General features: G+C 46.2%; 2 protein-coding genes across 10 annotated transcripts; both read right to left on the reverse strand.

Moving 5' to 3' along the window:
* Positions 1-287: 287 nt before the first annotated feature.
* LOC100272428 (uncharacterized) lies at positions 288-3,729 on the reverse strand. Of its 9 annotated transcripts, none has more exons than XM_008678504.4 (13): positions 3,330-3,507; positions 3,112-3,227; positions 2,995-3,034; positions 2,800-2,859; positions 2,658-2,683; positions 2,291-2,415; positions 1,935-2,100; positions 1,783-1,842; positions 1,441-1,499; positions 962-1,043; positions 798-867; positions 643-710; positions 288-548 (listed from the first exon to the last, which is right to left on the reverse strand). In XM_008678504.4, exons 1-13 carry the CDS (start codon positions 3,349-3,351, stop codon positions 435-437), a joined length of 1,008 nt encoding a protein of 335 aa, XP_008676726.2. In that variant the 5' UTR covers positions 3,352-3,507; the 3' UTR covers positions 288-434. The 9 variants fall into 9 exon arrangements, with proteins under 9 accessions (XP_008676726.2, XP_008676729.1, XP_008676731.1 ...); XM_008678507.4 differs by having other exon boundaries at positions 3,388-3,479; NM_001359712.1 differs by having other exon boundaries at positions 294-548; positions 3,383-3,485.
* A 6,266-nt stretch (positions 3,730-9,995) lies between these two features.
* Positions 9,996-12,255, reverse strand: LOC103654890 (flocculation protein FLO11). The gene has a single exon (XM_008681705.3). The coding sequence runs from the start codon at positions 12,065-12,067 to the stop codon at positions 10,547-10,549; it is 1,521 nt and encodes a 506-aa protein (XP_008679927.3). The 5' UTR covers positions 12,068-12,255; the 3' UTR covers positions 9,996-10,546.
* Between the last annotated feature and the right edge of the window lie 1,348 nt (positions 12,256-13,603).

Here is a 13,603-nt window from a genome sequence, read left to right on the forward strand (position 1 = left end):
AAACTTGTTTTTGTATCAATGTATGTCACTATTTTTGTATGTCATGGACTGTGTTCTTGTATGTCAATGAAACTACCTATAAAGCTGTCACTGTGTATCCGTGTATATGTATACAGTTGGCTTGATGTGAGACGATAAGCTAAACCCACAGGGTTTTTATGGGTTTCCACCCAATTACGGGTTGGTTTAGGGATCAATAATATCATTGGATGGGTTAGGTTTAATTTTCTTCTTATATTTTTGGGTGGGAGTGGGATGAATATCAAGTTATTAGATTTGGGTATGGGTGGGCGTGGGTTGGAATTTTTGCCATTAGCAGGCCTACCAGTAGCGAATACAATGCTTCCAGTGCTCGATAAAATCGGTTCAGCCTGTCGCAAACACAATGCCATCATGCTGGCAGTCTAAAACTGCCAACTCCCAGTCCCAGACGCTCAAGCTGTACCAGGAGCGGTGACTTTGGGGTAATCGGAGTCCGACTGACCCTCCCACTCCGTCCAGGACCCATCGTAGACTGGCACATCACGCTTTCCGATCCTGTACAGCCCCTGTAATTAAAAGACAGATCTTATCAAGGATCCGCTCTGCTAGGCGCCTGGTACTGGTAGTAAAAGTCCAAGATGAACTGGGAAGGTTCCGGACCAGAGCGAGTATGCAGGCAGTCACGCCGGATCCGCAGGTCACGACGATGGGTCGGTCCAGGGAGATTCCTGAAGAAGCACCAAACGCACCAATGTATACTGTTATTACTTGTCTGGGGACTGTTACAAAACTGAGCCGCGAGAGAACGGGGAGACCTGCGTGCTGAAACTTCCGCCGCAGCTCGTCGGCGGGGAGGAGAAGGCTCGGTGGTGCGCCGTCGAACATCTAGGGGTAGTGGAGCCAAACACCACCATTTTCTTAGCAACTATGTGGTTAATAATCCAAGCTACGTACCGAATAATCCTTGGACCATACCAACCTCGGGGAACGGAACGCAGACGCTTCCTGGTATATGCCCACTCCTTACCCCTTCCCGTGGCTCTGGCGCCACGCCGTCGAATCTGCGGGGGGGGGGGGGGGGGGGGGGGGGGGGGGGGGGGGGGGGTTTAATGTGGGTCAGTTTCTTCAGAAATACAAGGAACCTCAAGCCAACTTTATTAGGAAGATGACTGAGTAACAATAAGAAGAAGAAAAAATTGCTATCAGCTGCCAATGCGTATAACGCGACTTTGTAACAATTCGTTTGGCAATTAGCAGGTTCACAAACTGGTTTCATTTGTACATCTAACAGATTAAACTAAATGCGGTTCCTTTGGATTCAGAGCGAGGGCGAGGGCGGAGCCTTGCTTGAAAATGGAGGACCACTGCGTTTACTAACCTAAGCTTGTACTTGCAAACCAACCATATTCAGTTACCACCAGAACATCTACTAAGTGCAATTAAAGAGTGAGATGGTACCTGCCCTTTGCTCTGGCATCTATCTGTTGGTACGTCTTAGCAGTGACGTTTTGTGCGACCTGTCGCATGAATCGAACAACTCAGTTTGCATGGGACTAGCATTAATGTTTCGCTTAGTCATGATCTTCATAGCTCCTTTTTGAGTTGATCATATTTACAGAATTCAGAGCTGATCCTATTACTTCAGAGAATCGATCAAGTTTATGGAGTTCCACGGAATTTTGGGTGGGGCATCAATGTTAAATCAAAGAAAGCAAAAGGGGATCATATGACCAGACTGATACATTATTCATTTTCTACCCATGCAAAGCTAGTACTTTGAGGTTAAAAAAAGTCACTAGCCTTTTCCAGTGCCCAGAATAGATTAGGCTGAAATTCAGTCTGAAACGAGATTGTATTTGTCTGCACAGACCCAAAAGAAAAAAACTGTAATTATCCAATAAGAAAAAAAAAGAATGTTTAGTAACCACATGGGTAGCATCATTTGAGCTCACCTGTTCACCATTATAAACCCTTTTGACAGCCCTGTTTGCAGCGATTGATTTCAGAACTGCGTCATCGTCAGGGCTGGCCTTTTCCACGTTGAACCCAGAAGCTTGCCACTGAGGCAAACCGCCGTCTAGTACCCAGACTTTCTTGTGCCCAAACACTCTAAACATCCTGAACATCTTGAACGAAATCATGTTAGTTAAGTGAAACAATCAGAAAACTCTTATGACAAAGGAATAGTGTCCTTGATAAGATCGTCATTTTGAATACTTCTTATATCAACTGCACAACTGAATAGCAAGTTTTTCTACTGGTTTCACCATTTTGATGAGGTGGATACTGGATACAGACTTCAGCTTACCACCAAACACGAGGTGCACTGAAGAATCCCTTTCCATCATAGACAATAACTTTATCCTGGTTTTTTATATCCAGCTCAGAAATTGCTGCTGCAAAAGCCTCTTCTGATGGCAGCATGTGCGGTAACTGAAACAATAGCATAGGTAAACATAGAATGCTTTAGGAAAAAAGACAAACCATATATTGCCACTATCTTACACAAACTAATTGAAAGAATAAGTCTCCAGTTGGTGGCAAAATCTAAGTACATGAGATTTGCAGAAAGATGTATGAACCACCACAATCCTAGGAAAATCGTCGCTGTATCTATACTTCAACTAAAATAATGAAGAAATGAGGATGCAAGTATATCCAGAAACAATTCTCACATCAGTTGTCCGATCAACTATGCCATCTAAGTCGAAGAATAGCGCACCGGGGATGTGTGCCACCTGCGGATATTAGAACACCTTAGCTCCAAAAATTATCTCAAAAAGGAAGATGAGACACGTTATAGTTGATGCTGAAAACCTGATATTCTTTCCATGGATCCCTGTTCTCTACCGGCATGTACCAGGAAGCATCCAAAACCTAAAACAAGCTGATAACTGTCACAAAGCACATATGTCCCTAACCCTCTAATTATTTCTGGGAGTAATAAGAACACAACACATAAAAGGGAATATCAAATTGATAGACAACCAAACTGTTATATTCTCCACATACCAGTAACGCAGGGGATAGAAGAAGTATATCTCTGAACTTTCTTCTTCGATGAAGGAAGCATTACTGAAGTGTCTCTGAAGTGAATATGAACACGCAAACTAGATGTTTTTTTTTTACCTTAACATCAGGCATCCCTAGGTGCTCGTGCAGCCACTGAGCAGAAACAACCGGATCATCCTGCGCCATTACTGACCGGCGGGCTGCGGACAAGCCGAGAGACCTAGGTCGCCGGACTGGATTAGCCAAAAAAAAAACGAATCTTGCAGGTGAGATTCCCAATTCCCAAGCTAGAGGATAGCCTCCAGTTCCAAGAAGAAGAAAAGAGGGAAATAAACCAGTTTCTGTCGGTGGCAACATGCTGCCAGTAAGGCTAAAGATTGGAGCTGACCTTACTGATTCGGATTCCTGCGGGGGAGGAAGGGGAGCGGCGAGACTGCAAGAGAGACCGACGGGCCACGGGCAACGGGCGGAGCAGACAAACTGATTTGGACTTGTGAGGTAGGGTAGCCACGCCATTACGCCAAGGAATTATATAAATATTTACTCCATCCGTTTTAAATATCCACTTTGATAAAAATATAAAAAAATTTGTGACATCAAAAGATATAATATAAAATATTTTTTATAGTTAACAAAAAACTAATACTATTTATTTAATATCGCAAATATTTATTAATTATTATATAAATTTGGTTGCTTTGACTTAAAAAAACAAAATAATTTATAATTTAAAACAGAGAGTAAATATCATTACGGGCGTCACTAGGTATACGGCCGCCTTTGCCCACAGAACACACGCAATGACGCGTATACAGTTATCCAGACGACAGCACAAGCAAACAACCGCTTGGATCATGCATATCATTATCATGTACTTTCAGTTAAGCACATGTGCAAATACAGCTTTCCAATCCAACTCATACATGACAGCTACAAATCTTGCAGATTTCCAACTCAGTTGACTTAGACCCCCCCAAAAAAAAACTATCGCAGCTTTATAGTTATAGCACAACCTGATGCAAATATGCGCCTAGCAACAGAGCAGATGTGCTTCATAATTTCCATGCATTTTTTCCTATGAATCATCAAGCAAACGGTCTTCAGTCATTGCGATTTATTCACCTGAAATCTAAACTCGTGCCTGTGCTTCAGTCACAGTTGATCGTCTCCTAAATTGTTTATATGAAATGGAATCGCAAAGGGTGGGACACTTTTATTGTTTGAGGTCCCAAAGCAGCGGCTTAGAACTGTCATAAGAGCATTCCTTCTATTTATTATAAGAACAAGGTTGGAATACAAACGAAGGGGCATGATGCTTATTAAATCATGTTGGCCACTACATAACAATAAGAAGTACAAGTCTCTTCCGCATAAAAATTGGGACCATATTAACTTGCAAGCACCGTCTTCGGGTATTTACAATGAACACTTAAAAATTCACAAGTGGTAGTAATTGTAGTTCGGAACAAATTTTCAGAATATGGTCCAACTAATATGCATATTGATACAGTAGTACATACCTATGAAGCCATGGTTTATACAGTATTGCTCATCAAGAACCTGAAATCCTGTATCGGAGTTTGAGGATGTCAAGCACACAACTTCACCAACAATAATAAAACCTTTTGGTTCCAAGCAAGTTGTGATAAACTAGAGCTGGGAAAAAGATATTGTTAAGTTCCAAACACGTTTTGCCGGCATCTAAATCAGTTATAGAATTTTTTTTCGAAGCAAATGACAGGAGCTATGACTTTCGTTTATCGTAGATTGGGGATGAAATCCGATGAGGAACAAGGGACTTTGGATACAAATATTGTAGACTGGGTTTTTGGGTTCATAAGATAAGGAACATGGAGTGCCACCAACTTTTAATGCTTTCAGATAGAGACAACGATCGTTTGACTACTTTATCCTCGCAGCAAGTTCTGGTAGTCCATGAGTTTTATCACAAAGCCACAAAGGCATAAAGAAATGGCAAATGAGGTAGCTAGGCTGTCTACAGCATCTTATCCATCGTATCTATTATTTCAAACCTTACTTTAAGAATAGTATAATCTACAATATAAAATAACGTTTACTAAATCATCAGCGATAATCTAATTTCTATTGTCGGTTTAGTTACACCAACCACAAATGAAAATACTTTAGAAATTAATAAAAGGTAATATAATTTAATTATAAGAACTAATTATATAGATAAGATATAAACGATAATAAAAGTTTATTAAAATCTAATTAGTTCGTGATTTCTCATGTAATACTACAATAAATATTTGTTAATTACGGATTGATTAGGATTTAATCATTAACTATATAACTAGTTTTATAATTTGTTTATATTTAACCGTCAAAGCCGCTAGAGGAGATGGAGTATTTCTATTGACGGTTGATGTAAATAAACCGCCAGTGATAATCTAATTTCCACTCAACGAGAGTTAAGTTCATAAGGTTAGTGATAACGGATATGCAGTGACGGATTCGGACAAAGTAAAGGCCTAATAATAAGTAGATACGAAATCTATAAATACAATATTCAAACATATTGCTTATGAGTTGCAATTGTGAGGCAAATTTATCTTCCAAGATCTTATGCCCTGAAAACGCTTCAAAAAAAAATCGCCTTCAATGTCTGCAACCTAGTCTGGCCACAAACGAATGGTGTATGTATCATACAATAGGTGATTTAGCTGACTAGCCACTGTCGCAAGTCGGACTAGATTGAGCGGGCGATGATGCCATTAATGGTTGTACCATGTGTGGCTCCTGCTGTGTCGACGTTTATAGTGCTCCGCATAAATGATTGTTAAAAATTTATACAGTTTCTAGATTAAATTCTGAATATAAATCATGATTACAATAAAGAAACTAGTATGTTGTTTCCTAATAGGTTAGTAACCAATACATAGAATACATCTATACGAACAGATAAACCGAAGAACGAGATTAGATCAGATGACGCGTATCAATTAAACATATTATATGAAGATGCCGAAGCAGCAAGAGCGACGACGGTCGTTGGGAAGCATGTGAGCAGTCGCATGAAGACGCTTACCAAAAACCTTATTCACCCTCTCTAGTCGCAAGATCTCGCGGACGACGGGTTACACAGACCTGCTCTCTCAATTGTAGATGCACGTCAGCGCTCGGCGAGAAGAAGAAGACTATGATTGCAGTATAGTATTAAGCAGAGTCAAAGACCTAACTCATGTTGGGATATATCTTTGGTGATGGCTGTCGGGCGTATTATGGGTCTGTTTGGTTCACTACCTCAGTTGCCACACTTTGCCTAACTTTTCTGGCTAAGGTTAGTTATTCAATTCGAACGACTAACCTTAGGCAAAGTGTGACACATTTAGCCACAAACCAAACAGGCCCTATATAGGATTTAGCGAATAAATTAGCTAGATTATTACAGGGATTGACTAGTTGGATATTTTCACTTAAAAGCCCATTTTTTATTTATGCAACGCATGCCATATTATTTCCATAGATAATTGTGAGGCTGTTTACGACGGTGTCACATTTACATGCATGACGTGATTAGTCATCCGATGTAGCTTGACATAACGCAACTATCTCTGAGCTGTTAGCAGACGTTGCCACTAGTTTTTGTTCGGTCGATATCCAGAAGATAGGACACAGCACCACCACACACACACAAAAAAAAAAGGTTAGTTTCAGATCTAGCATTATGGGATCTAACGGATATCTGATATTTGTATAGACCACCAAAGTTTTGTTCTGGTTCTTCATAGTTGCAAATGCATTTGCAAGTTCAAGGATCACTTAACAAGTTTAGGGACGTGCGTTACCATTTTTTTATTTATTTATTTTTACAAATTTAGAGATATCAATTGCAATGTTAAAGTTCGTAACTCAGAAAAACAAATAACTAGCACATGATGCATCATGCATGTGCTTATTGTTTGGTGTTTTGTTTTCTGGTACAGTATTATACAGTATACGAGGATATATATAGTCGTGCGTGCTAATGTGTTGTATACTGTACGTAGTCTGTAACAGGTTATGTTTTTTACTGGGCTTCTTGTAATTATATATTGAAAGCTATCTATCGTTTAGCTATTTATCTCGGAAACAATGGTCAAGCAAAATAGCAAATTACTAATAAAGCGAGCGAGCGAGCGAGCGAGCGATGATGATTAATTAAGCAGGGGCAGGGCAAGCTAACGTATGTGGCATTTCTATACTATACTTAAAGCACCAGTTTCTATACTATACTTAAAGCACCAGTTTCAACGGTCGTCATGCGTCATTTTTTTACAAATAACCCCATACAACTATTTCAAATTAATCCGCTGCACGTCTATAGATGCCAAACGACGCCCGACACGGGCTAGATGCACGTGGGCCACAACTATGACACAGACACGTCATGTCGGTCTGCTAACTCTGTCGGGCCAGCCCGTTAGTCCGTCGATCCATTTAATTAAATCAGCGTAACGACGCCCGACACGGGCTAGATGCACGCGGGTCACAACTATGGCACAGGAATGTCATGCCGGCTTGCTAACTGTGTCGGGCCAGCCCGTTAGCCCGTCGATCCATTTAATTAAACCAGCATAAAATGTTAAAAAACAGTGCAGGAGGTGGGGTTCGAACACTGGGTGAAACTGTCTAACCAGTAGAACATCACGCTAAGATGTTTTTAATATTGAATATAAATTGTATATAGGTATATACGTTTTTTTGTAAAATAAAAAATAATCGTGTCGGGTCGGGCCAGTACTATGGGCCGAGGCTACAGCCCAAGCACGACACGTCGTTCTTTGCTCTTGCAAGCATTAGGTCGTTTCTGAGACCACATTGGCGCAATGAACTACATAGTTTTTGAGGTTGTTGAATTGGATGGAGCAACAATGATTTGTCACACTAACAACAAAATGAAAGTTTATTTGTTGGTTTTAAACGTTAGTAATTGCTACGAAGTAGCGTAATTTATATGGAGCGCATCCAGTTTTTATTGATGCCTGACTTTAGCAATCACTCCATATTTTGATCTATCTTTTTTATAAGTTTGACTTCATGGGACTTATTTTATAAACTTGATCTCACAAACTCTCTTATTTGGTCTCTGTATGATGGAATTATGTCATTTTATAATCTCTGTTCATTCAGTCAATCGTTGTGAACTCTCTTCTAATAGATAAATCCATTGGTCGTGTTGTACCAAGACATATTTGCATAGAGTAAACAATAACATCAGTTAGCCAAATCAAAAAATATATTATACAGAGAGCGGAGACAATCAATAAAAATCTTGAATTTTTTTTGATGGATAGTTTACGTGGGTATTGTTGTAAGCCGTCGCAACGCACGGGCAACCGACTAGTATATATATATATCGGACGGTGCGAACGGGGTTGAATGGTTGGTTGTGTAGACGAACGGAAACACGCGGCCTGGCCATGGCGGCCCAGTTGGTCCAGCACAGGAACCGCCAACCGATGAGCGGGCCAGGCTCGGGCACACCAGATATCCGACTGCCTTTCGGCCTGGGCCGGAACAGGTAGTCGACGCCTAGGAGTACGTTTTCGCGGCCCATCTTATTTGGCCGGCACCAATGGCGCGTGGCTGCACATCTGCACGACGCGGAGGAGGGGCTGGGGCGTGGGCGCGTGGCAGAGTAGAGACTAGGGCAGGAATTCGCGTCGCGGCGGCCGCAGAGCCCCGAGCCCGACCCCTCCCAGTCCCAGCAGCCGTCGGATCCCTGCCCGCGCGCGCGCGCACCGATCAGCTAGACACACTCATCACGCGCGCCAGAGACCATAGGGGACAGGCAGCAATTCAGCAAAAGGGCAAAGGCTGGGCCTGGCCGGCTGGGCTGGCGCAGAGCGAGGACACCGGCCGCGTACTACAGGTGCCCTGCGCTGCGCTCGCCACCACGCACGCCTGGTGCACGGATTCTGCTATGATCTCCTCACTCTTGCCCGCCCAGGTTCACTCGCTGGCGCTGACAGCGCTCTCTTTTACAGCTGTTCGAGGTAAGTGCAAGATCCACCGGGCTGTGTTACTTACATCTCGCTGGCGCTGCCCATGCCATGCTCTGCGTTGTAGAAGCACCGTAGTATCCACACCACTGGATCGAGATCGAGTACAAGGGACGCAGGTGCCCCCTGATCGCCGGTGGCGGTGCAGCGCGCGCGCGCGCAGGACTGAACAGCGTTTCCGTCAGGAGCCATAGCCCAAAGGCTGGCACCAGTCAAAAGACACGCAGCGGAAACGAAACGAGAGACCCCTGCACAGCACAGCACTCTCAAAACCGCAGGGGTGGAGGCATGGCAACGGCATCGGAGACTCAGCCCACGTGGGCGCAGGGCGCGGCACGGCGTACGGATCGGCCCGCCCGCCCGCCCGGGGAGACAGCCAGCGTTGCCGCTTGCTGTCCGAGGGAGACGGATTTTTTTTTACTGCCTTTTCCGACTGGTTTTTTTTCTTCTACGCGGGTGTCTCCTCGGATGGCCGCACATGGCGCACAGTGCCCGATTCAGCACTCAGCGGCGGCACACATGGCCGTCCACGGAGCCGCGCCAGGATGCTCCGGCTCGCCTGCTCGGACCGGCATCTCCTTCAATTAATTAAGAACTGCAGCAGGAGCGCAGAGAGAGTGAGAGAGAGAGAGAGAGAGAGCGACGGCCGGGCGGCCAGTGCTGTGCAGTGCACGCAGGCGAGGCGAGGGTAGAAAGTGAAACTGGAAGAACCCAACAAGAAGTTACTGCAGCGCAGGTGCGTGCATGGGTGGCAGGCTGGTTCAAGTGAACTGGAGTTATTAATAACAGGGGACACATGGCACCATGACCACCATGATTAACACAACACCGGCAACTTTCTCTTTTTTCTCTCACTTATTTCTAACGCTCAGATATCTTATCCCCGGCTGATTTCTAGTACTAGATAAGATACCGGTACCGATTCCCTTGTTTCAATTTTTTTTTCTTCTTCTTCGATCAAGCCGAGAATCTCAGCTCGGTTTTACACGCTCATTAACCAGGCAATGACAAACACAATTGCGATGTTTCATGTTTACTAAAACATACAAAGTCCCTTTCTCTTCTTTTTTTCCACCCAGCTTTTCAGTTCACACAAATGTGCGTGCTGGTACGGCAAAGAACTGGCAGACAAACAAACAAACAAATGCACAAAAGCTTATTTTCTTTTCTTTTTCTCCTCACTGCGGACCTGCCAGAGCCTAAAAAGGTCAACAAATGTGCTGGTAGCCTAGTACAGTGGACTACTACAAAGGATCATACGGGGAAGACTAGCAAAAAGACCACGGGGCAGGCAGGATTTGCATAATTGCATTACAGGAGCAAAACGGTCCCGGGGTGTTTGGTCAAACTGCTCGCAAAACTATTTGCCTCACGAAACGAAATCAGCTGACCGAAACTATCCACCCAATCGTCTCTCTTCTCCGGACGAGATCCCAAACTAAGCCCCCACCCACCTCTTCTACCCCCAAGTCCTCAAACTCCTTTTGATCTATTTCCTTGTCGCGGCCGAAGAACCACTAGCTAATTGTCGCCTACTAGCTCTTTTAGTCAGCCAAAACGAACGATGTCAGTTTACCATTGCCGAGATCTCTGCCGCCCACTCCACCGGCCGCAGCAGTCGTCGTCGTCGTCGTCCTCCGGCCCAGCGCCGACCGCGACCGCGCGGCGGCCGCCGCGGCTTCCTTCTTGTCCTTGAAGAAGCCGAACACCGGGCGCGAGCACACCGGGACGTTGAGCACGACCGGCGTGGCGCGGACGCCGGCCGAGTAGGACCGGTCCATCACGCGGGACCGGGACCGCGACCGCGACCGCATGGACGAGTGGGCGCTGCCGGCGGGGGAGCTGGAGCTGCGCTCTAGGCCCTGGAACACGATCTTGCCTGAGGCGTTCATGCGGGGGGAGTCTACCGAGATCACGCTTGCCTGCTGCTGCTGCTGCTGCGGCGGCGGCGGCGAGGGCGACGGAGACGGGCGGCGGCGAGCGGGGCTATGCGCGGCGCGCGCAGGAGCGGGAGCGGGAGCAGAGGCCGAAGCAGAGACGGGCGGGTGTGGTTGCGGCTGCGGCGCCTGGGGGTGGGAGCGGACAAGGCGGATGCGGGGACGTGGGGTTGGGTCCACGGAGTCGAGGGAGTGGCGCGGGAAGTCGTCGTGGTCGTGCCCGGACGACGACGACGACGACGAGAGCGAGTAGCGGGAGGACGTGAGCGACAGCGACGCCTCCGAGTCGGAGCTGTCGCGCAGCAGGAGAGGCGCCGCGGCGAGGTCCGCCACGCGGCCGCCGCCGCTCCGCTGGAGGAGCAGCTTCAGCGACCTGGCCGCCGAGGAGCTGGATGCCCTCGACGAAGGGGTCGCCGCGGGGGATGCCGGGGGCGACGCGGACGCGGACGGCGTCTGGCCGGCCTTCCTGAGCCGCAGCAGCTCCCGCCACCGGCTAGAGCACGTGGGCGCCTTGGGCGAGAACACGTACGGGTCCAGGTCCAGCGCCGCCTCGGGCGCGGAGAGTCGCGCCGCCCGGCTCAGCTCCGGTGCGGCCGGGACCTCCTCGACCAGCGCGGTGTCCCGCCGCCTCTCCACCCCGCGGGCGGCGGCCGCCTGCGGGGGGCGGAGCGGCAGCAGCTTGCCGTCGGCGAAGAGCTCGTCCGCGGGCAGCATCGTGGTGGACGACACGCCGAGGCAGAACTCGAAGTCGATGAAGTCCTTGGAGATCGCCGGCTCCGCCGCATTGGACGCCGCGGCGGGTTCCTCCGCCTCCGCGGCGGTGGCGGAGGCGTCGCGGCCGCCCAGGGACAGGCGCGGGCCGAGCCACCCGAACGTCAAGGCCCCTGCCGCGGCGGGTCCCGCGTGCACGCTGCTAGCTACGGCGGACGCCATTGCCGGCGGCGAGGCGCATCCAGTGGCGGGGGCAGGCAGACAGCGTGCGATCGAGCACTGTACTTGGCTTCGCTGAAGCCGGGCGATGAATGGAACGTGAGCAGGCGACAGGGACAGGACAGGAGTAGCCCGGTAAACGGCAGCGCCATTATATAGCCGGGCACGGTAAATTTCCTGACGCGCGGGCCCGGCCATCCGAGCCAGCCATTGGAAGATGGCCACGTGGCTGTCTCGCGGGTGTCGTGTCTGAGGCTGAGTGAGGGGCTTGAGACGAGGGTTAATCCGTCGTCACTGGTTAATAAGGTAGGTTGGTAATGTTACAGCACAAGGGCAACCCCTGTCTACGTTTCAGCGATTTTGGCTCCTTCCCTCTACAAAATATTCTGACACGTTATTATTAACAAATGCTGGTTAACGCTGTGTCTGCACTGCTGTAGTCGTAACGTTCGCCAGCTTTGCCCGTGCCACGCGAGAAGCAGGATAAGTGACCAGTAGTGATGGGATAGGGCAGCTGATTGCCGGGCTAAACAACAAGCACGCACTAATCAACCACTATTGATACTTTCGTGCACGAATTTGGAAGAATCTTTCGCCATTACTGTTGAAATATGGCCCCTTTTACGCTCAATAGTGGTTGGACCAATTCATATGCGCAACTCCACTAGTTCCTAAAAAAGTTTTTAAGATTAATTATAGTTTTATTAACCAAATAACAACATCCAACAATTTCTTAAATGAAATCTTCAAATATACCAACTTCCTAATACCCATATTTAGTCTCCAGATTTAGGGACATTTTTTACACTCCCTATAACATATTTCGCGCGTCAGTCAAACCAAAGAAATCATTTGTCCGTCATCGAATCCACATCTCATGTACAAGTTATGTACTTTGAATGATTTGTGCTGCGAAAAGGATGGATAATCGTGATCTCGTACAAAATAAAAAATACTAGTAACAAATAGAAGCCGAGTTAACATAACTTAAATATATTTAGCAACCTACAAATTAGGAGTTGTTGGAGACCAAAGTTGCAACTTGCTAAATCTGAATTTGGAGAGTTTTTTAGGGAACTAGTGTACATGATCTAAGAGCAACTCCAGTGGTTCTCTAAAAGACTTCCTAAATCAATAATTTAGGTAATTAATATGAAAACTATTCTCCAACAGTTCTCTAAATGAACTTTCTAAATTTAACAATTTATCATCTAACCTCATTTTCTCTCTACATTTGGCAACCATTTAACAACTCCCTAAACAAAAATGTTGACTGCATTATATAGTTTTTGTGACTTATTTTTTATGTGGATAAATACAAAACAAAATTACAACCTATATTTAGAGAACTATTGGAGAACTCACATTTTTTTACTCCAAAAGCCATTTAGCAACTTCTTAAATCTGTGATTTAGAGAGCTAAAATTTACATAACTATTGGAGTTGCTCTAAGAAAGCTATGACGATAGACTTTAGTCCTACGTTGCTCGTCTAAGTAGGAGATAATTAACTTTATATGCCAGGGTGTGCTTTACCCTTTACTTGAGACACACAAACGACTATGAAGGCTGCTATGAACTGACCACATGCGCGGGCTTGCCCGTGTCGTCTGCTCGTGTTCCTCGTCGCTCTAGCAGGAGTAGTGTAAGTAAATCTATAGCATTGGTTAACCAATGTTGTTTTCTTGATTAGTTCGGTTGTCGTTTTAATTCTCGAGTTGTCTAAGATCTGTTT

Source organism: Zea mays, chromosome 4, assembly GCF_902167145.1.
Source record: "Zea mays cultivar B73 chromosome 4, Zm-B73-REFERENCE-NAM-5.0, whole genome shotgun sequence".
NCBI lineage: Eukaryota > Viridiplantae > Streptophyta > Magnoliopsida > Poales > Poaceae > Zea > Zea mays.

Coding starts and splice junctions, on each gene's coding strand:
- LOC100272428 (XM_008678504.4), bottom strand. CDS start 3,351: ATGTTGCCACCGACAGAAACTG. Junction 2,684..2,799: donor ATCCATGGAAAGAATATCAG/GTTTTCAGCATC, acceptor TCTTCGACTTAG/ATGGCATAGTTGATCGGACA. Junction 1,044..1,440: donor GATGCCAGAGCAAAGGGCAG/GTACCATCTCAC, acceptor CCCCCCCCGCAG/ATTCGACGGCGTGGCGCCAG.
- LOC103654890 (XM_008681705.3), bottom strand. CDS start 12,067: ATGGCCGGGCCCGCGCGTCAGGAAATTTACCGTGCCCGGCTATATAAT.